At 38.8% G+C, this 27,501-nt stretch overlaps 1 protein-coding gene across 6 annotated transcripts in view; it reads right to left on the bottom strand.

The window, feature by feature from the left end:
• Window positions 1–551: 551 nt before the first annotated feature.
• Window positions 552–27,501, bottom strand: part of LOC146464816 (uncharacterized) — a 34,428-nt gene continuing 7,478 nt past the window's right edge. For 2 of the 6 annotated variants that reach the window (XM_085129504.1, XM_085129500.1), the window contains exons 7-26: window positions 25,565–25,629; window positions 24,744–24,803; window positions 22,643–22,764; window positions 21,680–21,786; window positions 21,043–21,141; window positions 20,593–20,643; window positions 20,014–20,089; window positions 19,545–19,600; window positions 18,996–19,182; window positions 17,110–17,220; window positions 16,329–16,538; window positions 15,043–15,126; window positions 9,777–9,952; window positions 9,249–9,469; window positions 8,035–8,326; window positions 7,590–7,735; window positions 6,483–6,916; window positions 4,208–5,410; window positions 3,581–3,897; window positions 552–1,574 (exon numbers count right to left, since the gene is read on the bottom strand). In XM_085129504.1, coding sequence (XP_084985630.1) covers window positions 1,529–1,574; window positions 3,581–3,897; window positions 4,208–5,410; window positions 6,483–6,916; window positions 7,590–7,735; window positions 8,035–8,326; window positions 9,249–9,469; window positions 9,777–9,952; window positions 15,043–15,126; window positions 16,329–16,538; window positions 17,110–17,220; window positions 18,996–19,182; window positions 19,545–19,600; window positions 20,014–20,089; window positions 20,593–20,643; window positions 21,043–21,141; window positions 21,680–21,786; window positions 22,643–22,764; window positions 24,744–24,803; window positions 25,565–25,629 — 4,063 coding nt within the window. In that variant the 3' untranslated portion in view covers window positions 552–1,528. Of the gene's footprint in view, window positions 1,575–2,163; window positions 2,195–3,580; window positions 3,898–4,207; window positions 5,411–6,482; window positions 6,917–7,589; window positions 7,736–8,034; window positions 8,327–9,248; window positions 9,470–9,776; window positions 9,953–15,042; window positions 15,127–16,328; window positions 16,539–17,109; window positions 17,221–18,995; window positions 19,183–19,544; window positions 19,601–20,013; window positions 20,090–20,592; window positions 20,644–21,042; window positions 21,142–21,679; window positions 21,787–22,642; window positions 22,765–24,743; window positions 24,804–25,564; window positions 25,630–27,501 lie in introns of those variants that run through there. The other 4 variants (XM_085129502.1, XM_085129501.1, XM_085129503.1 and 1 more) reach the window with 4 other exon arrangements.

The following is a 27,501-nucleotide window of genomic DNA, read 5'->3' as shown; positions in this document are numbered from 1 at the left end:
ACAAACAGGAAAATTTAGAAAAGTGACCAGTTTTGTAAACCATAGCAACAAAGCCTCCTTCGAAATTGCGGAAAGATTTTTGCAACATGAAAATGAATTAACATCTGTTTACAGGTGTGGACAACGACACTAGGGGTATAAAATGAACTATGACAAAAGATTGACGTGGATACTTTTCTCTCTCAGTTTAGTACTGAGAGCCACTCCAGAACGTTCCCTAATTTCCTATTTAACCTACCAACAAACATGTCCATCACAGAATAAAAACATTTTTAGCAAGACTTATAACTACCTAACGATTTATAATTTTAAAACCTATACGCTAATTGTAACACTTAAATTTCATGTATTTCCCCAGTATTTGACAGATCTATCTTTCAATTCAACAAAATGAGTAGTAATTTGGATTTGCTGGGGAACCCTTTCAGATATTCAACAAGAATTTTACCACTCACATCCCTTCGTTCTTGGAACAATAAATAAATTTTAAATAAATAAATAATCCCAGAACCAACAAACAGTATTCCCATCATAAAGAATAATAAAATGGATGAACAGGTCAACATGATTTTAATGGAACCAATCAAAGACCACATATTCCAGCAGTTCAGTTTAGCTATTGTGGTCGCCAAAAACTTAACTGGTTATCAACATTTCTCCATATACATTTATAAGCTATATTAACAATGACCATAAATTGAAAGGAATTTCCAAATCACGTATGTTAATCAGAAAAACGCAAAAATGAAAGAGGAAATGTCCCCAGTCCATACTGGGAGCCAATAAAAAATACAAGGCATAACAGCCCCACTGATCAGGGTTTTGCCCAAGCATATCTGGCGACATCAATGACCTCCAAAGCATTACCTGGGGAGGATGGTAGACATTCTGAGGATGTCTGCGGCTTTTGCATGCATGCATGGTCATTTACCAACAATAGACTCCAGCACCGAACAATGAGTAATTGATGTTTACATCACATAAAATATGCCCAGGAAACACTTTCCCAGCAACAAGATGCAAGTCCACTCCTCAAGATGGATTTCCAAAAAACGGGAACGTTTAGATGCAAGCTGCATCTTTTTCAATTTCTCATCTGTAGTCTTCACCTTAGTACAAAACGTACATGCCACGGGAGACGTGAATGTGTAATGCATTACAGCTAATGAGCTGAGACTTGACTGCATCAAGATTCAAGACCACATTGAAAAGCTTGAAATAAAAAACATTCATAAACTGCAAAACAGAAATAGTTTTTCCTTGTCCTCTGTCACTGTTAAGGATAAACGGGTAGCGTTTCAAGTTCTCATCTGTGAATGTTCACCACAGTGCAATAGGTGTAAGACATTGCAGACACCTGTATGTGTGATACAATATATCTCATAATCTGAACAACGACTTGAACTAGAAGATCAGAATCCAAGTTTAAAACAAAGCGATCCAAAACACAAGTTTCATTCATAATCCACAAAAATGAAACTTTTCCTTGTCCTCTGTCATTGTCATGAATAAATGGGTAGCATTCTGCTTAGGTAGTCTTTGGTACCTTTGCACGACCTCTGCCTGACACTGCCCTGGAATCAGAAAATACAGGGTCATGTATACCCAACCTAGAAGAACTGTGAACAGCAGACAAGTCACCATCTTAATAAGTGAAAACAGAATAGAAACATTAGCTTCTCCACAAATTCCTTTATATCTGCCCTTTGCAACATTCACGATGCCTCACTTATTGCCCAAGGGACCCACAAAGTTCCAACCAATACATTATCTTTTTACACAATGATTGTGATTAAATTTTGCAGAACGGTTCAGTTTTAAGAGTATTTAGCCATGACGGGCTTAGAATGTGTTAATGATAATGATGATAATAACAAACTGTATTTTTGCTATCTTCTGAGCAATTCTTGAATTCAAAGATGTAATACTTTTGTAACGAGACTCAACAGCTCAAAAAATACCCATTTCTTTTCCACACATCGGCCTGTCTGCGACAAGCTGAATCTCATCTCAGGTGAGGGGATTTCCACAGGGAACAGTAAGATTTTTAACTACAGAAAATTAGTTTCGTTTCTTAATGATTGCTGAATTTCTGAAAGGTCTCTTGGTCTGTTCATTTCACAAATGTTCGTTAGTAGCAACAGTGAAATCTACTTACTCATCGCTGTAAACAGGAAGTTACGGAATTGAAACCCTGCAAAATTTACTTAATTGTCATTGTTTGTGATGAAAGGTAGGTTTAACTATATTTCCTTCATTTTCCAAAGAAATCAACCGTAATGCCATTTGTTCGACTGTCTAACAACCTACACTTACAAAGATTTATCATAGGCCAAGACTTCTGAAATGTGCAAAAACTTTCAAACAACCGCAAAGTTGCAATAACAAAGTAAGAATGAAACTTTATATTGTTACCTTTAAAATTACAATCCTGCCTTAAAATGAAATTTTGGACAAATGTCAATCTTTAAAAGCTAAGTTGAAAAAAGCAACTTGAGAAAACCCATCACCAAAACTTAAAAAACCACGTTGAAAAGAGTAACTTAAGAAAACGCATTCCCGAAACTTTAAAAGCTAAGTTGAAAAGGGTTACTTAAGAAAATGTGTTCCTGAAACTTTTTTGGTTAGGGGTTTAGACGTAACATCTGGGAGCAAGCCTACTTTATGTTGAATCACCAGAAACACTTGCTCTATGTTACACACAATGTTTGGTCAGAATCTGTAACCCACTGTACCCTGGAAGTTATGTGAAGGAAGTAAATTGTCTGCTTTAGAGAGGATAACAACATTGTAATTTCAATACTCCAAAGTGGCATTATCTGCCTCATCAAAAGAAAATAGCCATAAGAGCTCACTTGACAAAGTACTCTCACTTCTAAGGTTCATATTTAGAGTGCGGAAAAATAACATCAATTAAAAAACTGGATTATTCAACAAATTCTAGGGTTTTGATTGGTTTAGCAGCCATGGGATGTCAGCAGATTTTACCATGCCCAAGCAACGGTGGCCGTTAAATTACTGTCTCAATATTTCTTGGTAGGTAGTTGCACCTCTTGTATGTGGGATGATTAAAACCAACTTGGTGTCTGCTATCTGTCATCTCATTGAATGCACGCTTGTGGAATTGTTAATTGCATCCTTATTCTAATACCTATTTCTAACCAGGAGTACAGGGTCTGTACAAACAGTAATATAATCTACAGACTAAACATTATTTTGTGTAGAGAGTTACTTGCATCTAGTTTCTTTCAATGTTTCAAACTACATTCAACAGTTTGAGAGGGATGCAATATTGTTATAATTTCTGTAATAAACGCTTTGCTTTTGATTACAGGAAGGCAGCTGTTTCTTAATGAAGGATATTTAGATGATTATGGATGCAAATTGTTGTTTAAAGAAAGAGACTTTCTCATTAGGTTGTATCAAAACATGGTGGCCTTTAGTTGCCTCCCATTTCATTCATTACTATTTGCAGGCACTTTGCCTAACACAAACACGCCAACACACTCTTCCCTGTGATTGACAACAAATTAACCACACATTGTAGACTACAGAATGTGTTTGGGCACATTAGTCATACCTGGCAGAAGAAATGCGTCTAGCCCTTCCACGTTGGCCACGATGGTTCATTATTGTTAAATGTTGTAGTTCCTGTTCACCTTGCACCGCAGACAGATCAGGTTCCATATCAGCCTCAGAAACAACACAAACTGTGCGACTGCCTCTTTCCTGACTGTTTGTAGTCACTAAACTAGTCATACCTGGTTGAAGATATGGGTGCAGTTTTGCAGTATTGGCAGAAGAGGTGCTGAATGAAAGACCTCTGCGCTTTGAACGTCCAGAAGTAGGATTTGCACAAAACCATCTCTTTAGACTGAGGGCATCGACTACAACCTCCTGCAAAAACAACAATGTCTGAGAAGTCATTCCCTGGTACTCGATTGAAACAAACAATGGGCTAAAAATGGAATGATGGAGTGAACTCAATAGATTAGCCTAAAAGGGGAAATGTAAGTAATCAGGTGTGGTATTGAGGATGCCAACACCACTAAATGAGCTGAAACTATAGAAATTGAAGTATGGAAACACAATCAAAAACAGCACACATCACCTCCTCAGCTAACCCTAACCATTCCCAAGCATATCAGAAACAGGATTGTAAAAGCCTATTTTGGACATACACAATCATAATTTTGGAAGCCTTTACCTCATCTTTACTTTGTGGCTCGCAAGAAAGAGGAGGGTTGAAGTCATCAGTCAACACAGTGCAAAGCATTTCCCGCACACAACGGATGATTTCGTCTCGTCTCATATACTTGCTACTTGTTTTTGTCTGCTCATCAGACTTAACAACAACTTTAAGTGATCTGTGATAGTTGTCATCTAATACACGATTTCCAGATTTAAAGGCAAGTTCTTCAATGAATTCATACAACTGCTGTAAATGCCTTTCAATGTACAATTGGCTCTCAATTGCCGAAAAACTGGTTCCAATAGTAACTAACCATGGACTATCCTGATGGAAGGAGTCAGGATAAACACCCGAAAAGCAACCACTGATGAAGTGTTGCTTGGCTTGACCAATACGTCCTGCCTCTCCAAAGCCCTTCACAAACGCTCTAATACTTTCTGGGTCTCTTGAAATAAGGTTTGTGTTCATGGATTTAAGAACTTCTGTGGCATCATCTAATTGATTGTTGCTGATCATCGTAACAAGGAGTTCATTGTACAAAGCCTTTAGCTCTCTTCTACCAAACACATCAATGTCTCCAACTTTTAAAAGCAATTCGTACACAACATCAAATTTCTTTTCACTCATAAAGGTATGGCACAATGTTTGCACAACACGTCTCCTCCATCCAGCTTCTTCAGGTGTTAACGAAGCCTCACTGCCTTGAGCTGGTAAGGCATAGTTTGTCCCACGAAGAACCTCCAGAGCACTTGTGTAGACAGGCTCTTCAAGATGCAGACAAATGTCAGCTGCAGTTAGTGACACTTCGGTTGTTGTTAGTGGCCTTTTCTGAATTCCAAATTCACCACTGTATGAAGAGTAGTTAATGCTCAAGTTATGTAAGACGTGCAGTACATTATAGCCCTGAGCAAAACACTGGTTATGGCAACAAAAGTACATCAGTGCCACACCCAACTGTCCAATGAAATTCTTTTCGCCATTATCTAAAGAGGCACTTGGACTACATTCTGGGTCTGGTTCCGACATTCCCTCCTTCGAGTTTTCGCATATCTTAGAAGCAAACTTGTCAAAGCAATCTCCTATGGTATCAGCAGGGCAGAAAGTTTCAAATGCCTGGTAAAAGGCTTCAAGCACACCAGAGTCAATTTCTACGTCTTCATTCTTCATGCTAATGTAAACATGACCAAGATCTTCCCAGCTCTCTTTCTGGCTGGCATGCTGCAAAAGAGTCACGAAGTCAGTAGCATGCAACGAAAAAGACTTAGGTCTAGGAAGTGACTATACGCAGCTCATACTACATGCAAGCTGCCAGGCAACTACCTTGAAAATGTCAATTGTTCAGACAGCTGGCGCCTAATTTCATGGTATGTCACTGGGTGCACAGTAACCTTGTCAGGGCCCTCCAAACGTAAAATTATGTGGATAAAATGACACAAGCCTTATTATTGTGTTCAATTACAGTCGGATGAAAAATAATCTTTCAGACGAGAACCCAATCCACACGATGATCAAATTTTATGCCATTCACCTCTAAAATTAAATTGCACTACTTGTTGTTTGTGTGGCTGTAGAAGCAATCAACCTGAATGACATTTGTTCTGACTGAATCGCAACTTTGCAAATATTTAGCCTAAGGCAGGAGTGTGTGGTTGTCGTGCCTACATACTCACCAACAGTTCACAATGATTCCCAAGCCCACTTCAGGGCTCAAGTACAGGGTGTTAATTGTGTTCTTGGCTCAATTTCTGGAATGGGTCTTACAAAACCTATGTTCATATCCGTGCTCAACAAAATACCCTTGCCTAAACAATAACACTTGGGCACAAAGTGTCAATGTTGGCTCAGTCCTGTTTAAGACAACACAAGATGTTCTTCAACGTGTCACACGGCTGAAACCTAACCCAGTTTCTGTAGCATGAGGCAACCTGGAGTTTTGCCACCCCCATTTGGATGGATAGGATGTTTGAAAAGAGGGTTAGCAGGAGAAGAGCGTTAGCCCTCCTCAGGGGTGAAAGCAGACAAGTACCAACACAGCTAAAGATGGGAACTCTTTCAAAAGCTGTACTTCAGACTTTGCTAGGGAGGGGGTAGGGGGCTGCGTATTTGCTGTAGCCACTACTCCTGTGATGTATATAGAAACCAAACCAAGCTGTCTTACGAAGTGGTGACATTACAGTAGAAGCTACATCTTGTAGGCCTCAAGTCACTGGCCTTTAGTTCTGATGCCCAACAAGCTAATCACTACACGTTAAAAAACAAGGTGTCATTATATCAAAAATAAAATCTTTACCTTGATAGTTGGCAGATAGAACTGAAGACTTCTCTTTGAAGGGTAATCGAAGTAACTGTCTCCTGGCATTGCAGGCACAATGGGAGCTGAATGTGCTTGGCGATTTTGCTCCATAGCTTTCTGCTCGCTTAAACCATCCATGCTGCGAGCTCTTCCAGGCAGACTTGGTGAAAATGGGTTTGCACCTTTAAAATTACTAGCACTGGCTAGTTGGAAATGATGAGAATCCACTGCTACAGGTTTGGTTACTGGCCTTTGCACTACTGAGGAAACAGGCCCTGTCTGAATACCGGCAGATTGGTGATCATGGTGATGTCCAAACAAAGCCGTTCCAACAGCCCGACTAGATGATGACGGTGGACCTCTTAACACAAAGGGAGTTCCTGAGTGGTTATCACGAACCACTTTTCCACTACCACCCCCAGATGGAATCTCTGTCAGAAAATGAGCACAGTTTTAAATAAACAGCACCTTTGGCCTCAATGCACCACCATAAGATCATAAAACAACCTAGTTCATTGAACACGCCCAAAAAATTCGAGTTTCTATTAACCTAAGTTAAGTTACTTTCATTGTCTGAGAGGGTGGAGGTGTTGATAAGAGTGCCTCTTACATGTATGTAAGATATTTCGAGAGAATATTTATTGGGCATGCCATATGATCGCTACAGCAACTATAATGCATTATGACATGCCCTCTATGTTTAAGTCAGTCAGGCATGTGCCTAATGTAATGCAGGTTTAAAAGTGCTGTGATAAGACTTCTTGAAATGAAATCAATACACTTCATTAAACCACAACAATTTCGTTCAAACTTAACAAGAAAACAGAAAGCAAAAAAAGAATTATTTATCGGCAAGTTTCTTCTTTTCAATTGTACCAAACTACAGAATTTGACTAGATGACTGGGACTACATGTCTGGACATGTACCATGTTGGCTGCACGAAGACCATGGAGGGCGAATTGGAAAAAAAGAAAAAACACTGGATTTATGAACTGGATCTTTGCCATAGCAATGACCAGTCAGTAATAGTTACAGAGTATCCATGTTCTTATATACCAATATCACAACCCATATCAATACCTGGTCAAATTTGGTACACCTACCTGGTATAGCTAAATTGGGGTTTGCAGGCATAGGCACAGTACTTGGATGATGGATGAATGGACAGCTATCACCCTTAAAACAACCAAGAGGAGTGCCAAAGTACCGACAGTGTCGTCTTCCTTGCTTCTGGCTGTGGGATCTCATACTGAGCGGGCGCGGGATGGAAAATAGCAAGGTTATTTTTTTTGAAGAAATAAGGAGCATAACATGTATGCGTGCATTAAACCCTAATCATTACTGTTAAGGCTTTAAAAAAGAATTCTGACATCTTGCAAAGAGTTTTGACCCTATGGTTAGCGGAAGCAGGACAATATTTATGAAGAACAAAAGAATGACCATTTCACCTGACAAACATCTCACATTGAAAAGAAAAATGCCCATCAAGACACAATGATGGCTGATCGAAATACTTTCAGAAACTCATGATGGTGCCAAGTTACTTACTTTCCAACAGAGAAATCTGAAATAGGGCCATCATGAGGTCTAGTGTCAGGTTCTTCCTGGGCACCTTCTGGGGTCATTGTCTCTGTGAAAGGTACAGGGTTTACATTTGTATTTTGTAATACAAACGGGGATGGTCCCGTTCCTAAATGGCTCATTTGATAATCTTCAAATGGCTGAGCAACTTCACTGGTGGTTGTTGGAATTCCACTGTACATGGGCTGAACATCATGGGCTTGCACAACAAACTGGTTTGAAGGTCCCTTCTCAATTGTGTTGCCAGTAGCACTACCTGCTGCCGAAGGCAAAGAAATAACGAAAGCTGTTTGCTAACCCAATTACAATTGTCAATTCGGACCAAAAGTGTTGGGATGTTTTCAATCATTACACCTTATGCTATTGAAGAAGCTTCATGACATATTGGAGGCAAAGGAAATCAAAAACAATTATCTTAGTTTTCCCAAGGCTATGGAATGCCTGGGTAGAAATGGGTTACAACTTAAAGCCATTTTTTAACATTCCTCCCTTACATCTTAGACAAAGCTTTAAAACTGTATTTGTTCTTCATTTAAGAACTCACTTGATGTCTTTCGGTGTTTTAGAAACATTTCATGTACCACAAAGTTACTTAGTCTAAATTTCAACGGACTTTTGACCCAGCTGAGTGTGATTTTTTAACTGGCTAATGAAATTTAAAACTGTGGGAGAAAGAGCAGGAAGCATAAATCTTAGCAGCAATGGCGTAAAAAATTGTGAAAAGGTTACTGAAAGGTCAAGTACTGTACAATGATACATTACTATGACAGAAACAACTGTTTTGACACACTTATGGTAACTGATTACATCTAGACATAAAGGCAAGGGTAAGTAAGACCACAGTTTGCAGCCTACAGCTCCCTAAAAAAAATCAGGTACTGGATGGAACAGCAGTTTCCAGTGAACTGCACTTCATATGAGAACAAAACCATTCCATTTGAAAGCTTTATGTCAAACTTAAATAACATGTTCATCACCTTATACTAGAGAAACTGCAGGAGTATGAATTTAAAAATTGAATGGAATTTTCTGCCATTCTAATACTCTGGAACATCTATGCTTCATTCTGTTCCTCACAAAGAATTTTCCAAAACTTTTTTGTTGAATAAAAAAAAGGCTGCCACACTGATTTATGAAGAGTTATGACCAAATTAACGTCCTTGAAATGTTGAAAATAGTACCTGCAGAAACATGGCAAGAGTCCTGAGCCCCATGTACATCAGCAGCTGTATAATTATTACTTGACTGTAGTGATTCAGCCAGAGATCCGTCATGTGATGATGTAGGTGTGGGTAGACCTCCTTCTGGGTGTAAAAATGGGCAGCTGTTGCCACTGAAACAGCCCTTCCGTGTTCCAATGTATTTGCACACTGGTTTTGTACATTTTTTAATCTTCTCACTGCTGTGAATGCGTAAACAATACAGTACATTAGATAACAGTGTTCTTTTTCGTCATAAGCATTTTTGTAACATAATAGTAATCTGTTTATTTTAACTGAATGGTCTGCATCACTCGGCCTAATGTCAGCTTTCCATGGGTTAGGTTATGCAGACAAAAAGGCCACATTTGAATCTACAATCCTGACCAGTTGCACTTGAAATGCTTGACAGTTGTTTTAACTCAACAACATCAACGTGATCGCTATGACCCTACCCTCCCTCCCAATACCCCCTCTTCAACACTGAGCCCTGTAAAGGATATTTAATACCTCTTAATTGAGTCCTCCACCTTGATACCAATTTCAGGTCGCTGACCAGCAGGGTACGCCCGTCTCATTGCACCATATGGTTCACAAGAAGCAGCTGGATTTTCACCCCAATTCTCCAGAGAAGAAATGATTTTTCTGTACACAGCCAATGGTGGCACAATTGCAGCTACTTCAAGCTGAAAAAGAAGGGGAGAAAACATGATTTGCAAAAATAGACAAAATAATTAATGGAAGCCTAGCAATATTGCTTAGTTGTTGGGCAGGAAGATTTAATTTTAGAACATTAAGACCAAGCTTATGATATTTTGATTTTCTTACTGCTTCCTCTTTAGAGGTAAAGTGGAACCCCATCTTAGAACCATCTCATTAATATGACTATTTTCGTTACAGTCGAACCTGTGTTAAGCGTCACCGTATTAAGTGGTCACCCTCTATTAACCCTTTCACTCCCACCAGAGGTCATCAGAGAACTGCTCTAATTGCCCAAGGGGTCTCAGGTATCATGTTCACTTTTGAGAGGGAAATCATCATGGCTCACAAAAACTCAAAAATAATCAAAAACCAGCAATTTCAGGCTTAACAATCTAGACAAAGTTTATTCTTCAAAGTCAGATCTTTCTATTCATAGTAAATTCAATGTAAAAGGAGTATAAATAAACATACAAATTGAACCACAACTTCAGTCTCTTGCTGATTTGATTTTTGTCAATACTCTTCTGATGAAAGCAAATGAGAAAATGTTCTTTTTCATCATTTCAAACTACATGTATCAACATTTAGAAACATATAATTTCACAAAAGGTGTTCAATAGAAAGTAAACGCATAAAAAATTGTTCAAGCATTGTATTATGTGCTGATTTATTGCAACGCGGACCATTTGAACTTGAAATGCGAATTTGAAATTCGCGCCTTGCTCATGATAGGTTGGCCAAGGGGTGATTCTTGAAGCAGGCTAAACATAGCCTCAGTCCACACAATTCGCATCCCATGCGACAGAAAGTTCTCTTGCCATTTTTCAAACATCACTTGCACCATCCTTTGGTCATAGGCACTGGCCAGTGATTCGAATGAACCGCTCCATCCTGCACATTGTGTTTCCGCGATGAGAAATCACCAATGAGTGTTTTGATCAGCTCAAGGCAAAACTGCAGCTGAGTAAAGTTAGGGAAGTTGTCCGCTTCCAGCATCAATATATGCACATTCACAGCACAGACATCCACACAAAATCACAGAAGGTATCGCCACCACTTCTTTGCTCGCCTGGAACACTCATAATATTGGCGCATTTGGTCGCTACGATCCACTCCCTCCATGTACTTGTTGTAGAGTTGAACAACGGGAACTGTGGGCACTTGAATAATTGTCCCGTCCTTCTGCTTTCGAGACACGGTGTCATTTCCTCGCACTTCACATTGTGTGCTCAAGAAAGATACTAGTTTTTTGTCCTTCCAGACAGTTGCAACAACACCTCCTTTGCGGCGAAAAAGTGACTCTCCTCGGCGAAGAGCTTTCACCTCGGCCTTGTTTGGCTTGAGATCGGCCGCAAAGTCAGTTCGATTCAATCGAGTTGTACCACAGAGATACAAATTATTTCTCAGCAGATCTCCGGCTAGCTGAACTGAAGTGAAAAAGTTATCACAGAAAATGTCATGGTTTTGTCCATGTAGATCACGAACAAGGTCACAAACAACGCGATGACCAAGGCCATGTTCAGGTTGGCGTCCTTCTTTGCCCGTGTAAATTTGCATCGCGCAAACGAAACTGTTAGTTGCATCCGCCCGGACCCAGACTTTAACTCCCCTTTTCACAGGCTTCATTGGCATGTACTGTTTAAATCCTAATCTCCCCTTGTGCTTTACCATAGCTTCGTTGATTGAAACAAACTTTGAAGGCTTGTATTCGTCGCGAAATGTGCGAGAGATAACATCTAACAATGGCCGCACTTTGAACAATTTGTCATACTCGCGGTGTCCTCGTGGCAATTCATTCTCACGATTGTTCAGATGAAGATATTGCCGAAACTTCTCGAATCGATTTCTTGGCATAACTTTCTGTACAGATGGAACATCAAGAAAGGAATCTTGCGACCAATAAAGCCGTGTTTCAGGCAAGTTTTTGATTCCAAAGAGAGTGTTGATACCTACAAATGCACGCATTTCTTCGCACGTTGTTGCATACCAGCGTGGGTCTGGCTTCGTTTGGATCGACTGCTCGGCGTTTCGGTTCGTCTCTGTGACTAGAATTTCAAACAAGTTCTCCGGAAATATGAGCAGAAAGAAGTCTAGGGCTGTTCCATCTTCTGCAATCCGTGAAGTTGCCCCAGTTCGTTCAGTAAATTCCTGAACTTGCACGGGTGAGTCATCCGTAGACCAAACTTCTTCGACAATTTCTTCACTGTCGCTACTACTGCTTTCCTCACTGTCGGTCAAATCGACTGAAATATCTGACTCATCGCTGGATTGCCCGATTCGTTCCTCTCTTGCTCTTCTCACCTCTTCATTTTCAAAGCCTATAAATTCTTCTTCTTCGCAGGCTTTTAGCCAGGCGGCCGTCCAGCCGTCCAAAGGACAGCCACTTCTCAGAAATGGGAGATTTTCGACGGCCTGTTTTGGGCGGCCATTTACGAACTTCTGTGCTTAATGTAACACAACATTGTCCAAAAATTAATAAAAATTACATTCCTTTTTGCTCTCAAGAGTTGTTTTAGTGATGCTGTCGTATTTTTCTTCTATATTAACACTTTTTTAGCGAGTTTCCTTTCTGTTTTGATCAAATGAAACAAAGTTGAGCGAAGCGATTTCACAGGCAAAGCCGCTGTTCAGTGATATTGGCTTACCAAGTCATCCCCAGGCTACTTTGCTGGCTGCTATAAATAAATACGCGCGTTGGTGATTATTTATGAGGATATGAGTTTGGTCTACGCCGGGATTCCAATTGAAGACGTCAACTACGAGGCAGCTAGAGTAATTTTCGACCGTCAACCGCGAAGAATATAAAATCCAAATAACGCACAATTTAGGCCCATAAGCAGTTCGACAGTTTAGGCCTTATATTGGTTTATTAAACTGACTTACAGTTGTAACTGATTAGATTTGTTTTCTTCGAAAAAGTCTTAGGCTTTGCACTACCAATTGTCCGAATGTAAATAATGACTACACAACACATAAATTAAAGTTCTTTACTGAAAATAATAAACGATGTTGCATTTCTGAGAATTTGGTTGACTGGCACTTGTAGACCAAAATGCAGTTCGACCAAAAAAGCCATGCATATCTGTTCTTTCGTGTAAATCATGGCTTGACAACTTCAATCACTCAATCACTCTTCATAACAACTGGAGTTCCTGTCCCAAATATAATTCAATGTTAAACAAGGTAAGTTGAGGAAAGGATAGCTTGGTAAAGTTATCAAGGAAAAACAGCGGTTTGATAGGTAAATTGAAAAACGTTTACAGCTGTCAGAATCGCAGAAATCACATCTAAGAGGCTTCAATTTTTCAAAATTTTCTGGGGGGGCATGCCCCCAGACCCTCCTAGCAGCATGGCGCCTGCGGCACCATGCTATGTGGGCCTTCGGCCCACATAAAATTTGGACTCCCACTTTCAAAATCCTGGCTAAAAGCCTGCTTCTTTGCTATCGGACGCCATAATTCATCATTTTCCAAAACTCGACATCGCTTATTTCTATCGCAGATTGCGAGAAATGTTTGTATGGAAACCTACCTTGTGTTTGATATCACAAGAAAGCTAAGAATGTCTCCTATTGGTTGAAAAACAATGGAGATTGTTATTGTCCTTTCTTTCACAAGTTTTGATTGGTTAAACTAGCGGTGGTTGCAGAGTGCATAGGCACTCTTGGGAAAATTAGCCGGTCACGCAAGAGTGCCATATGGCACTCTTGGGAGTGAAAGGGTTAAGAAGGCAGTTGTCAAAGTCCCGAAAATTACTTCCCTTAATTACTGTAATCCTGACCTGTATTAAACAGTCACCTCAATTAAGCAGTTGTAGTCACCCTATACTAAGTTCCAGCGAGCTGTTTCTGTTGTCTTGGCCTGTTTTAAATGGTCACTTTGTAAAAAGAAACCACTTAAATATGGTCACAAATAGCGTGCCAGGCAATTGAGTTTCTAATGAGCTGCACAATCGGGCCAGTTTCAATACCATGCTCTCCTTTGTCATACCATTTTATCACCAAACTTTCTTAACCAAGTAAGTGATGTATTCTGCGCAACATGTACTAAGCGGTCAACCTGAATTAAGCGGTCACTTAGCAATTTCCCGAGGGTGACCACTTAATACAGGTTCCACTGCATTACAACCACTTTTTTGTGCCCCAAACGAATTGAAAGTCCAGTCACTTCCTTAGTTTTCCAACCTTGTTAATCTGACCACCCCATTATTATGAGCACATTTTCACAACCCAAAGGTGGTTGTATTGATGAGGTTCCACAGTAATGTCATGGGGATTCTGCACAATTCAGTGAAAGCTGCAGAAAATATCTGGCAAGGTCCCATCGCTCAAATATGAAACTGCTCTTAGAGCACAAAGAAGATGACATAAGCTGATTGCTTGATAGAAGAAAACACCAAAAACAGGTTTTAGCAATTTTTACAATAGTAAACACTTAGAGAATTTGGCATTTAAAAGTTGCAACGTTTTCCATTCTGGCCATCTACAGTCAAAAACAAATTAAAACTAGCTTCTTATAACTAGTAGAGTAATTATTATTGTTAACAAACGTGGACCATTTTTAGTTCTGTTTGCATATGAATGAAAACTAATTTTCATAACAAAAACTTTGCACTTAGGCTCACTTTAGTAATGAGGTTCAACACACCTCGGAAATGGTCTATTTATTTTGAACCACTTTAGAAACCACAGGAGTACAGCAAAAACTGGAAGATAAGTTGCACACTGAGTTTAAAACCTCAGATTTTGGGAAAAGTTTTTTTTTTTTGTCTCACATTCAAGCTTATTGCTCGCTTGAACTGGAAGTCGGAAGATAGTCATACCTATACATGTAATTGCGGCCAAGAAATTGTTGGAAGGGCATGTCTATGTCATCTATGTACTAGGAACTGTACTTGGGAACAGCATTCCATATGAAACATTTATCACTAATTAACAGAATATTTTTTAAGATGTTCTCGCAGATAAGCTGCACCCCTGGATTTCAAGCAATATCTTAATTTGGGATAAAAAGATGTGGCTTATAAAATAATTATCTGCCAAAATTACATAAATACAACTGCCTTGTTTGCATACCTGCTTGAAGAACTGTAAAACCCCTTTGTAATTCTTCTCCTTATCAAGATATTCCACAGCTGACTGCAAAATGTGATCAGCAGGCTGAAGGAATGGAAAAGAGACCAGAATCAACATACCACTTCTTGCCTAATACAAATTGAGAACAGAGGAGTGAAAGTAGTAATCACACTTCAACCAGGCTTTCCTGAAGCATGGACCTTACCACTTTTCATTTTTTAAGCGCACAATCAAACCTAGTCGCACTTTGAACCCTACTTAACTTGAAAGTAAATAATCTTTATTTGGATCAAACCCAACTGTGTCACCAAACAGAAAATACACCCCAAGTTCACAGCAACAATTCCTTTGATCCTGGCAGTCAAAACTACTTGAATATTTTGCATGGCAGACACATGTCTAGCAAGTGATACGATTTGTTCTGATTGGTGACTAGGTCATATGTCCTATTCATGATTTGATCCTTTGTGATTGGTTGATTGTTTTTGACTGGGGATATGCTCTATTGATTAGCTGGTAGCTACTGTGACAATTCGATTTACCACCAAGGGTGCTAATTTCCTTTCAGTAGCTAAAAGGAGAGTGCTTATTGGGGATGGGGCACTTACTCATTTTACAATCTAAACATTGAATTGTGAATTTTAACAAAACAAGTTTGCATAATCATTGTCGAGTCGACAAAGCAAATTGTCGAGTGGGAAAATGCATCTCATTACGGAGACTTAGAAAATATCAGTCCGTGTTTGTAAGGCAGTGGGGCCTTTGCAATCAGTTGTCGACTCGTACGAGTCGTAGGAGTGGACAGAAGCATTGTCGAGTCTACAAACTAAGTTGTCGAGTGGCAAAATGCATCTCATTACGGAGACTTAGAAAATATCAGTCCGTGTTTGTAAGGCAGTGGGGCCTTTGCAATCAGTTGTCGACTCGTACGAGTCGTAGGAGTGGACAGAAGCATTGTCGAGTCTACAAACTAAGTTGTCGAGTGGCAAAATGCATCTCATTACGGAGACTTAGAAAATATCAGTCAATGTGTCACCAAGGTATACTGGAATAGTGCACGTACAAGCACAAGCATGCATCCTGAGAACATTAATCCCAAGATTCAAAACTGATCAAAGATTCAAGGCAATCTGATACTTGTACTAAGTGATCATTGTTTTGTGCACATGCTTGTTCTTATGCTTACAGCATATCCTAATGGGGCATAAATCTTGGATGACACAACAATCAACTTTCACACGAGGTTCAAGGGTTCATAACATGATGAATGTATATAACCCTCTTACCTTGATGCGATGCTCCAACATGAAGTGAACCACTGACAGCAGACCAGCAGCAGCCTCCACTTTCTCCAGAGCTGCTGAAAGGGTACTCAAACCACCCTCAAGAGCCTGGGGATGTTCAAGGACTAGTGGATCTTCATGCACTGCAGTAAATAGCTCCAATGCTGCAGCCCAGTCATCATGGCTCAGAGAAATCATGTAGCTATTGATAGTCTAAATGGGAAAAAAAATGGGTACGGAGTGAAAATAAGGATAACGTCCATTGCATTAAAAAAAAAAGATTTAAAATCCCTTTTCCCCCTGGTACTACATAGCACACACAATGTTGACAGCGTTAATTCAAAGCTCCATCCATACTGAACTTACAATCACAGTCCTCATTAAATTTTAGAGTAGATGTCCAGGATCTAAACGTAGGTGGCTTAGCAAATGATTATTAATTTAAACAAAGAGTATGGGGCTCCAAATTCTAAGTAACCAGGTTTTTAACCAGCTATTGACACTTCCTGTACAATTACTACTATTGACAAAACTGCCGATAATCATACATTTGATATCCAGTAATAAATGAAGGGAAAATAAAAACAATGGTCTGCTGGTTTTAAATTTGGAATTCACAACATTACGTTCCTTCTGCTCTGTTACAGCTACATGTAAAACTCTAAAGTAGGAAGATATCCAAAATTGACCATGAAACACTATCAGATGAGAAGCAATTGTGGTGGCTTTCCTTTCACAATTTGCTCACATGCAACACTTTGTACTACAAAGTTAATTGTCATACCTTAGGTGGTATGGGAATCCCATTCTGTAGCATCAGAGAATAAATCTTGTGAGCAAATGATACGTTGTTGCCATATGCTTCACAGCAGTTGCAGAGAAACATGTTCCACACCTGTTAGATTTCAAATACATTAACACATGATGTACTGGCATTTGTATTAATGTAGAAGGGGGCCTCTGGTTCATCAGTGTAAGTTGTCATGAGTTATCCTCTTAAGATAAAGTTGTCACTTGTCACTTTCTGGTTTAGTGACAGTTGGTTTACATGTCACTGAACAATGGTCGACTACAAATCATAACGAATTTAAAAGAAGGTCCTCAAATATTTTGTACTAATTGAAGGTTTTGTGCAAAAGGGACGTACACTGCTTTTTTGGCCAAAAAAGTTAGCAAAAATGCTCCAAACTTGCCCAGTTTTAGTACGCACCGCAGATTTTGTGTGCTAAAGGCCCACCTTCACCCAAAAGGCTATGTGCAGCCCAGGTGATTGTCGTTGAATTTCGTGTAACATTGTCTCAGGTTGCTTTACCTTTTAAAATCGGTTTACTCTGGAGCCATCTTCAGGGTCCGAAATTAACTTTTTTAAGCAGGCGCCAAGTGGCGACTGAAATTTTGTTTTCAGTCGCCATATGGAAAAATGTGGTCGCCAAAAAGCAGAAAAAAAGTGTCAATAAAAGTTTTCCTTCGCAGCGAAACGCAAACCAAAATTTTTGGTTGCCAGATGGAAAATTCTGGTCGCCAATTTTTCTTTTAAGAATCAGAACGAAGAGAACGCGTTTGGGGCCGCAATGGCGATTTACACTAAAAAACCATGACAAACGAATCGAATGCCGGCTATATACGCAGTTTCATAAGACTGCTAAATGTTTTAAGTCAACTTAATACCTTCTCTTGTCTCTACCTTTTGGAGAAGAAATATACTTGATTTAAAAAAACTGCCGGTTGGTTCTTTGCTCTATGTTCAAAACCGTAAACGATCTTTCCTTTCGCGTTCTGTCAAGACGATCGACAGATCGTCATGTTGTTCGCACCAGGCCACAACCGTGCAACATTTCTCGTTTAAAAAACATGGCGGCGAAGCTTTGCACTGCTCGAGCTGTGAAGCGTTGTGATAGATTTATAATAACAGGAAAATCGGTTTTATACTTCAAAAGCAGTGGAAAGGTAAAAAGAAAGTGACCAATTGGCGGGCGGCTTTGAATTTTATTTTTATCGATTTGGCTGAAAATCAAAGTTATTGTTTGTATAATGATCGTGGCATGAAATAGTTAATCGCCCCCTGGCGACTAGTTGTGAAATTCTGGTCGCCAGTGCAAAATTTTTAGTCGCATTGGCGACCAGGAAGGCGCAATTTCGGACCCTGATCTTGAGGATAATTGTTCATAAGCTTGTAAGAATTTATTCTCCTGTTTTCAGGTTATTGTTCATTTGAATTATTTTGTAATTGTGCTGGCAAAATGACTTTTTTTCCTTGTGAATACCTTGTTGGTAGCTTCTAACAGTGACATCTTGCAGTTGGCATGATATAGATTTAGATGCAACTTCCTTTCAGTTGCTTAAAATATTCTTTGTCTTTTTAACAGGCACACAGCAACAACAGTACTCATTAATCGGATTTGATGAGCTACGAATAAATTGCTATTCTCAAATTCTCCAGGCGACGATTACACAGAAAAATAGGGGAAAATCCCCAAATTACAATCGTGGACAAATTAAAACTGTTAAGAAACTGTTAGTCCAGCAACTACCCCTCCCAAACTTGTACAATTTCATTCCAGTTAGAAAAACGAAAAATTCACTGGGTGCCAGTTCCATCGTTCAGTACCAAACATTACTGCTGATGAAGTAACATCTTACAATACAAAAAACAAAACACAGAATACTTACCTCAGCTCCAAGTTCTGCCAATTTGTCAGGTGGACTCATAGTAAGTACCACAAGCACCATTTCAGTCCAGTCAACCCTCTGCGAGGCATTCAATACAGCAGGCTTTAAGATCTCAACAGGTACTCTATCTGGGAAAGATGGTAGGATGGGCATGATCTTTTCCCAATTGTTTGTTTGCAACAAAGAGCTGAAAAAGAACAAAAACATAGTTCAGCAAAACTAAAATAACTGCTTAGTAGTGTACAATGCAACACTTAAGCCATGCGGTTTTGACCAGAAGTGCCGTGACAAACTAGAATCAAATATGACATGATCCTTTGACTGTTTGTTTGACAGCTGAAATCAGAGAGAAACCACATGTACAACAATAGCCATTTAAGTACAAACTATTGAGATTTGCTTTCCTACTGTCTTGCTGTACATTGTTGTTGTTTGAACTTGTAAGTCCAAACATTTGAATTCCAATGAAACCTGGTTGGCAAAATTTACAACCTACATGAACAAAAATGGTATATCACTTAGGAGACAAAAAAACCAACACAAACTTACAAGAGCATAGCCGAGACTGCTTCATCTGTAAGTTGAACTTTATTCTCCAGGGCTTCCTAGAGACATAAAAAGATCACAATCAAGTTAAAAAACATATTTTGTATAGATGTAAACATTTAAAACAATGGTTCAATTTGTTAACAATAACCCTACTAGGGTACAGAAACTGCTATCATTCGTCTTTGGATGCTGATGGCTTGGATGGAAATGGATTGCAACTTGAAACAATTGGCCAATTTTTTTCAAGTTCCTCCTGTGTATTTTGGAAAAATTGCTAAACACTGGTTACAGTATATTTTTCCTTGGAGAAATCATTTCATATTTTCCTCCCGGTACTATAGGTGCAGTTTCATGTCAGAGAAGATGTTCTTAACAAAGTTTTTGCACAGTTATGGCAGTCATAAAGTAAAATCTCCATGACTGTGCCCCCTAAAGTGACAAAATATTTCTTTGATCTAAACTTCTGTACCTGGAAGAGTGTGAACGTCTTCTCAACAAATGTCTCCCCACTGCTGCATCCGAGAAGTACAAGATCGCTGCAAATCCTGTATTAAAAAATTGGTCAAATTGGTCAAATCCAGGTTTGTCCGAACAAATTTAATTACAATTCATTGTTATAATAGTATTACGAATATGAGAACTTCAAGAAAATACCTCTAAACATGTTGAGTTTGCCTCACAAAATCCAACTTATTGTTACATATATCAAGACAGCCAGGCTTTATTAATAAAAGTGTGTGTGTGTGTGAGTGAATGGTATATGAAGAAGGCACAATTTTTCATCCTGAAAAGTAAGAGTTCCACAATCTAAGTAGCACATTTTGTCAGCTAACAACACTTTTATGCAACACTTGGAGCCAAAGCGAATGGTAAAGAAAAAAAACCAGTACTTAAAAAAAACTGTGATCCATAAGAAATGTTCAACACAGAGAAACTTTATATCCAATTTAAAAAGGCTAAAACAACATCAAGTACAACAAGGATGTACTGTTTCACAAAAAAAAAATACCACTAAGTTTAGTTTACAAGTAGCACATTCAGAACTTACTTCGACTTGAACACTCCTGCCTGCTTGATTTCACCCAAAAGATTGAAAGCCCTGCGAAAAAAAATAGCAAGAATGGTACTACATTTGTACTACCCAGATACTCTTTACTGCATTAATTTGATGAAGCCGTAATGATGACTCAAATGCAGTGACAACACTTTTAAAACACTAGAATATTCCAAATGTTGTGACCTAAATTTGCATGGCCTGCTCCCTGCTGGCATCCTGCTCAGTTGGTTAGAGCAACAGTGATCTGATTCGAAGGTCACAGGTTCAAATCGCACTGAGGTTAAAACAGGTACATGGGTGCACCTTTCTTCTACATGTCAACAGTCATACCAAGAGAAAAAAATACTTTTTTGTCCGATCGACTACAATCTTTACTTTTCAGTTTTTGACAAACACTTAAGATTTCTACTGCTGTGTATAGCAATAATTAGGTCACATTACCAGTCAGGGTCTTTTGCTGACGCTTGAATCAAATCCAGAAACACTTCATATGTTGGTGCATGATTGTTCTTTTTCATGACATCAAGCATTTCATATGCTCTGGTGAAGGCAAGATAGTACAGTTATTACATACATGTACCAAAACAGCACAAAATTCATTCTTGGACCTACTGCTCTTAAAAGCTCGCCTGGGATACAGATGCATGTAGACTTAGGCCTAGTTCATACGTCACATTTCAGTCGAATATAATGCAGACGAAGTTAATACAAGAAATTAAATTCATCAGCAAAGCCATGTATGAAACTGTTTGTGGAATTAAATTCGTCCAGATGTTTCTGAAAACCATGTGAATTCAGACATTGAGTTCAGACGCATTGAATATAACTGAATGCATAAGTTTGAAAATACATTAACGTAATATCGATTAGCCGTTTTCTTGAACCTCGAATCATCGTAGGTTGCAGTTGGTAAGTAATGATAACAGGAAAGCTCCCCCACCAACAGGTTATATATATACAGAGAGGTCCTCATCTTTATTACTGCATCTATACATGTATGCTTGATGGAAATGGAAATTGGAAATGCTGGTTTTAGAGAAAGAAACTGGTAGTTACATCACTAGGTCATATACAACACCTTATGTATTGTCCAGAATGGCACAATGTCTTGATCAGAGTTTCATAGGAGTGACGGTTGTGATGTATAACCATTCCACCAATCATATCAAATGCCTTGCAGGCAACCTGCGAATTAAAGAAAATGATATAAATGTTAATGAGGCAAATTACAACAACAACACTTTATTAAAACAGACAGTTACAAGCTAGTTATATACCTACCCGCAAATAGCTAAAGCTAGTCAAGGCAGGAAAAGGTGTGTTTTCCTTCCGAAAACGCAAAATTGGCGTCTTGAATATCTAAGCCTGAAGCGCGTGGCCCGCCATGATGGCTGAAATCGGATATTTTTCGGAAGACAAAAACCTTTTTGTGTCTAGACCCCCCTAAGACCTAAAAATATATACGCAGACGGTAGATTCTGATTGGTCAGTCTTTTCCAGAGACAATTAGAACAATAGAGGACAAAATTATCCCTTTTAGGGGAGGCAGGAACCTAGCGCGAGCGTGCCAGAATCTCGGGCGGTTTTGGGCGCCTCGGCTGTTAATGGGTTAATAGTCCATGAAGGGTTATTGTTTTGATGCAAGTACCATCAGTTTCTCTTAATTGGCATCTTGATTGGCCACGCTTTTTTGTTATCGACGCGTTTCACACAAGACCATTGTAAGTGCCTTTTTCCCTTGAAATCAAAATATCTCTAGATAAGCTCTATTTTGGCAGAAAAGAGTTGGTTATCGTACAGGAAACCTAGTTATGTATCAAATTTTGGTTTTGGAGCAAAGTGCTACATAAACAAGAAATAATTTTATTAATTGTTTTGCTTTAAATTCAAGTGACCGGATACACAAGAGGAACCAACACTTGACTGATTTTGTTTTTGTTGACAACCACGATTGCTCCACTTGAGTTGATTTAGTTTTGTACACAAAAGAAATCAGTCAGGAAGAAAGAAAGGGAGAACATCAACTGAGTTTCACTCTCACCTGAGCAGCAATATCAGGGTCTTGCAAATGTTTACTGCATAAGTAAAGAATGTGCTGAAGAATGCTCAAATCCGGAGGGTGGTTCATCCTGCCAAGTTTCTCAATCATTTGCCATGCAACACCTAAAAACAGGTTTGAATTACAAGAAAGTATATTGGATGAAGTCAAAACAGAAAGAATAAAACCATTTTGCAGATTGAGGTTGATTCTATTATTTGAGTTTGAATTTGAGCCAGAGACTACGTTGCTTTTGACAAATACTTCATATCAGTAGGGTAAGCCCACATGAAAGCCAAGTAGGTGTGACCACTCAAATGAAAGGTATTGAGCCGTACATGTACATGTGTGCTGTTTACCATTTTGAACAAGGTAGTTTTAACAGTTTTAAGTGTCTGATTGGAATCGTTTAATTAAAAAGAAAATAATTTAGTTTAAGAAAAATAATTTGAACAGATTCTGTGGAGCAGCACTCTCCTGTAGCAACACTAGCCATAGTTATTGTGTGGTTCCAGAAAATATCCATACCCCCACCACGGAGGGAATTGGAAATTCCAGAGGGTGGGGGGGGGGGGGGGGTCAATGGCTCAGGAAATTCCAGAGGGGAGGAGGGGTGAATGGTTGGATAAGCTTCCAGAGGGTCAACTTCACGTTCATGTCAGACATAGTTGTATAAAATAGTAACTTACCAATTTAGCCAACTCGTAGATGTTTCTTGAAGACATTACTTTGTTTAACTGTTTTAAAGAAACCCTTGTTACATTAAAAACACGTTTCCCTTCTCCGAAAAGCCTTTCTAAGCGAAGTAGTCCAAGTGAGACAAGAAATCTATGTCTGCGTTGCGTGACTCAGTTATTATAAAACTGTTGTTTGTGAAACTTTCTTGCGTAGAAAAATATTGTTCACTGGCAACAATTGAAATATCTGTATCAATGTTTAAAAGGGAAACTTTTGTATGGCTATAAAGTGAAAGCCCCAATTTTACATAAAGCATTGAAATATTTGTTGTTATTTTTGTATGTTGTGTAAAGTTACGGGCAAAGGTCAATTCCCGCAGTCAATTATAACTGGTTTGTCAAAACTGACCCGTGTTAAATTTTATTTTGTCCAAAGTATTCCAACTCAAAGTCCAAAACTACTAACTTAATTTCTATGCCAAAATTCAACAAAATAGAGCCAATTCGACATTATTTCGATGCGTTATTGATCTCATACAAAATTTGCATAAGAACGTGAACATGCTAATTTCGTTTTGCGGCTCCATTTCGTCTGCGGTTTCAAGTTATGATCTGAAAGGTCAATTTGTCTCCCTGTCCTGCTAATGCATATTTTGTCCCATACTAAAATAACTAGACTGAATGATTACCATGAGAAATATCGATTGAGTAGAACTAAAGCGATAATCAAATCCTTTTGATCTCCTACAAATTTGCATAGGAACGTAAACATGACATATGCAAATTAAATGAAAATACATTTTTGCATTGCCGGACTTATTCTAACAATTTAGATTTAAAATCTTCAGCGAAGCTAAACGGTAAAGTTTGATGTCAATGACCACAGGTAAATATAAAACACAACAATTATTTCAGTATCAAGAGCTTTTTGGCAAACTCTACCGGTGAAATTGAACAGCGCGCGCGCTCTTCGATAACGCATATTTTCTCCTCGTGTAGGCAGTTCTTGATATTTCTGAAATGTTCACATCAAAGTGATTGTTGAGGCGTTCTTTTGAAATAAAACTTTTCCAGCGGGGGGTGGGGGTGTATTCTGTATTTGACGAATTTCCGAAGGGGTGGGGGGTTAAAAAAATACCTCGAAAATGGAAAATCCTGGGGGGTGGGGGGGTCCTACAGCTGTATGTGAAATTCCCTCCGTGGTGGGGGTATGGATATTTTCTGGAACTACACATTCTGAAAATCAATTTGATTTTGTTCTTTTGCCATCTGAGGCGATATGGTGCAGAATTATCACAACAACCAAGGGCAGGGAACACATTCTGAATGAAATGTATTATTTGGCATTTTTGTATAAAAAAAACTAACATGTCAACATTGATACTGTTTTCTAGGTAAGTACTTAAAGGAATCATCAAGATTCTTACCCAATTTATTGTCCTTAAGCAGTGCATTGACTAAATCATATGACACTTCAGGGACATCTGCTAAAAAGAAGGGAAAGATTGTACATTCCAGCTTCAATGCAAAAAAGAAAAATGTAAATTAAATTTGTTACTTTGACTGTACCAAAAAAAAAAAAAAAAAGTTTTAACAATCCTCTACATCCATATCTCAGTGATATTTTTGTACACATGTAGTTTCTGTAGATAGAGAGGATAAACTTCAAAAGGAAGTTTGGGATTCAAGGATAAATTAGTGGGATGTGAGTGCTCTCACTACTGCATTAACAACACTGTTCCTAGTGATAATACTTCAAATCTACAGATCATGCCAACAAGACAGATTCAAAACAAGTCCATTTCATTCCCTGATGTATTTCTGCTTTGCAATTTCGAAAACCTTAATCATATTAACATTAAACATGCAGTAGATGAATTTTGAACCACAGTACTGCTTATATCTCTGGAGACTAACTTTCCTTAAGTTTAAAGCATACATGTAACTAATAAAGGATAAAATACATTTCCACAAAAATTTTAATCTCAGGTGATTTGAGGTGACTGAGTTTGAAATCCATTCACTGCAAGTCCAGTTTCATTTTGAGACTACAAGATTAGAGATGTTGAGACCACGTGATTTTGTCCTTACTGTGGAATGAGACTGACCATGAGTAAAAAAAGGACAATCTTTAATGTACATCTGGAATAAGTAATAATACTCTGAGCTAATAATGCGTGATTTTCAAATAATAATTTGTCTTTTGGTATTGTTGGGAAACAAATGGTCAATAAAAAACTAAAGGTACCTTTCTTTTGTGGCTGCAAAACAGTTGGTTGTTCCCATGCTTGGTTTTCTCCAAAGTGCTCTTGGCTACAGTATATTAAAACACACAAGTTTCATCGTAACACAGCGTTAAACTATAATTATTTCAAAACACTACCATGTACAGTACTGCCCAAAAGTAAGTTACCAGTCGCGTCTCGTTTCTCGAGAGACAAGAGTCTCATCTTGCAAGAGTCACTGGCGCGGAAATTTTGGAATATCCTGTGACAAACCAAGACCTGCGCTAGTTGAAATGAACTCTTGTTAAATAATTTCTTGTCACCGATTCAGTTTGTCTGTTCCGAATGCTGAAGCTGTTTTGTTTTGATTGCGCGAACTCGTACTCTTCGCTAACTCAAGCAAAATTATATTTCCCCTGGATCTGACCCCACTCTTCTGTATCAACTAGCTCAAACTTGGGCAAATAACTTGAACTATTTTTACACTTGCCCCAATATAAACTCGAACGTGTCAGTCTGTAAAACAGCAAAATGTTAGAACATCAGCCAATTCTAAATTCACTTCTTTTTACAATGGAATAGTTAAAAATAATCTGCTTTAAAATAATTATGGTCATGTATCAAGATATAACCTTGAAAATGAAAGTTGCAACAGTAAAATTCCCAATCGAACACGTGAGCAGTCAAGTGTCAGTCGCATTTTCATGAAAACCAAGTGCTTGGATATCAAATTTCCCCGCTTATGCAGATTAGTGTGTTCACACAGCAGTGCTTCCTAAACACAACTACGAAGTAAAAAGCCTCCAGAATAATAATAATAATAATAATAATAATAACAATAATAATAAAAGCTTTTCCAACCAAAAATTTTTATTCAGATTAACAATACATTTGCTTTTGGAAGCAAGAAACTTTCGATTTTTTTGTGTGCGTGCAAACATACAGTTTTGTAGACACCTCGGCTTGGTTGAAACAATCGGTTGATCAAAGTTAAAACGGCTTTACAAAGGAAATCAGTTAAACAGTAGTTTAAAAGTAAATGAACATTCGCAAACAACATTCACTGCACTGTAGCATGTTACCAGGTTTTATAACATCCATTGAAGTCCGCAATGGGTTTTTCTTGAAATTTACATAATCTTTGATCGAAACATGAAATGATTTTTGTCCCTTTTAAGGCTCACGTTCAACCTTGCAAGAGGATGAAGCTTTGTACTTACACTTTTAAGAGACTCGCTAGAAGGTTGTCTCGTCTCCCAAGACAAGAGTCTTGTCTCCCGAGGCAAGACGAGACTCTCGTCTCACAAGACTGTGGTAACTTACTTTTGAGTGGTACTGTACATGTACATCATATTTACCCACAAATGTAGCAGGTGAATCATGGCAGAGGACTGTCATTAAGCCTTGACAAAGCTGGTTTGTTCACAACTATAGCTAGGTAGTTATAAACTGAGAAAGTCTTGAATAACTGTCATCTTTTTGTCGTTTCGGATTTTGTAACCACTTTCAAGGCAGTTGTCATTGTTAAAGCCAGTTACGCATTATAAATGCAGCCTTGAAGACTGAAAACTTCCCATTAACGTCTATGTCACAATTGGAGGTTGTGTGCCCAGGAGCCAGGGGCTGGTACTGCCAAACCAAACCCAGGTAGGTAGAACACCCTATACTCCTGCCCTACCCACAACCCAGCCACGAGCCCTGCCCACAACCCCGCCCCAACCCTAGCACCCGTCACACTGAGACTAGAAGCTCAGTGGAAAAATAATAAGTATATAAGACAAAGAACTAACCCTAACCCTAGCCAACCCCCAACACTAACACCAATCCCAAACAATAACAACCTAACACTACAGGGAGGGAAGGAAGGGAGAGAAAAGCCCAACAAAACGCGATAAACTAACCATGCCACGAAAAACGCTGAGTAGAGTAAAATTCCGAGCACGTGCAAAGGAGCACGCCT

Source organism: Pavona decussata, unplaced genomic scaffold, assembly GCF_977016875.1.
Source record: "Pavona decussata unplaced genomic scaffold, jaPavDecu1.1 SCAFFOLD_161, whole genome shotgun sequence".
Classification (NCBI taxonomy): Eukaryota; Metazoa; Cnidaria; class Anthozoa; order Scleractinia; family Agariciidae; genus Pavona; species Pavona decussata.
This window is presented reverse-complemented; position numbering and strand designations above follow the sequence as displayed.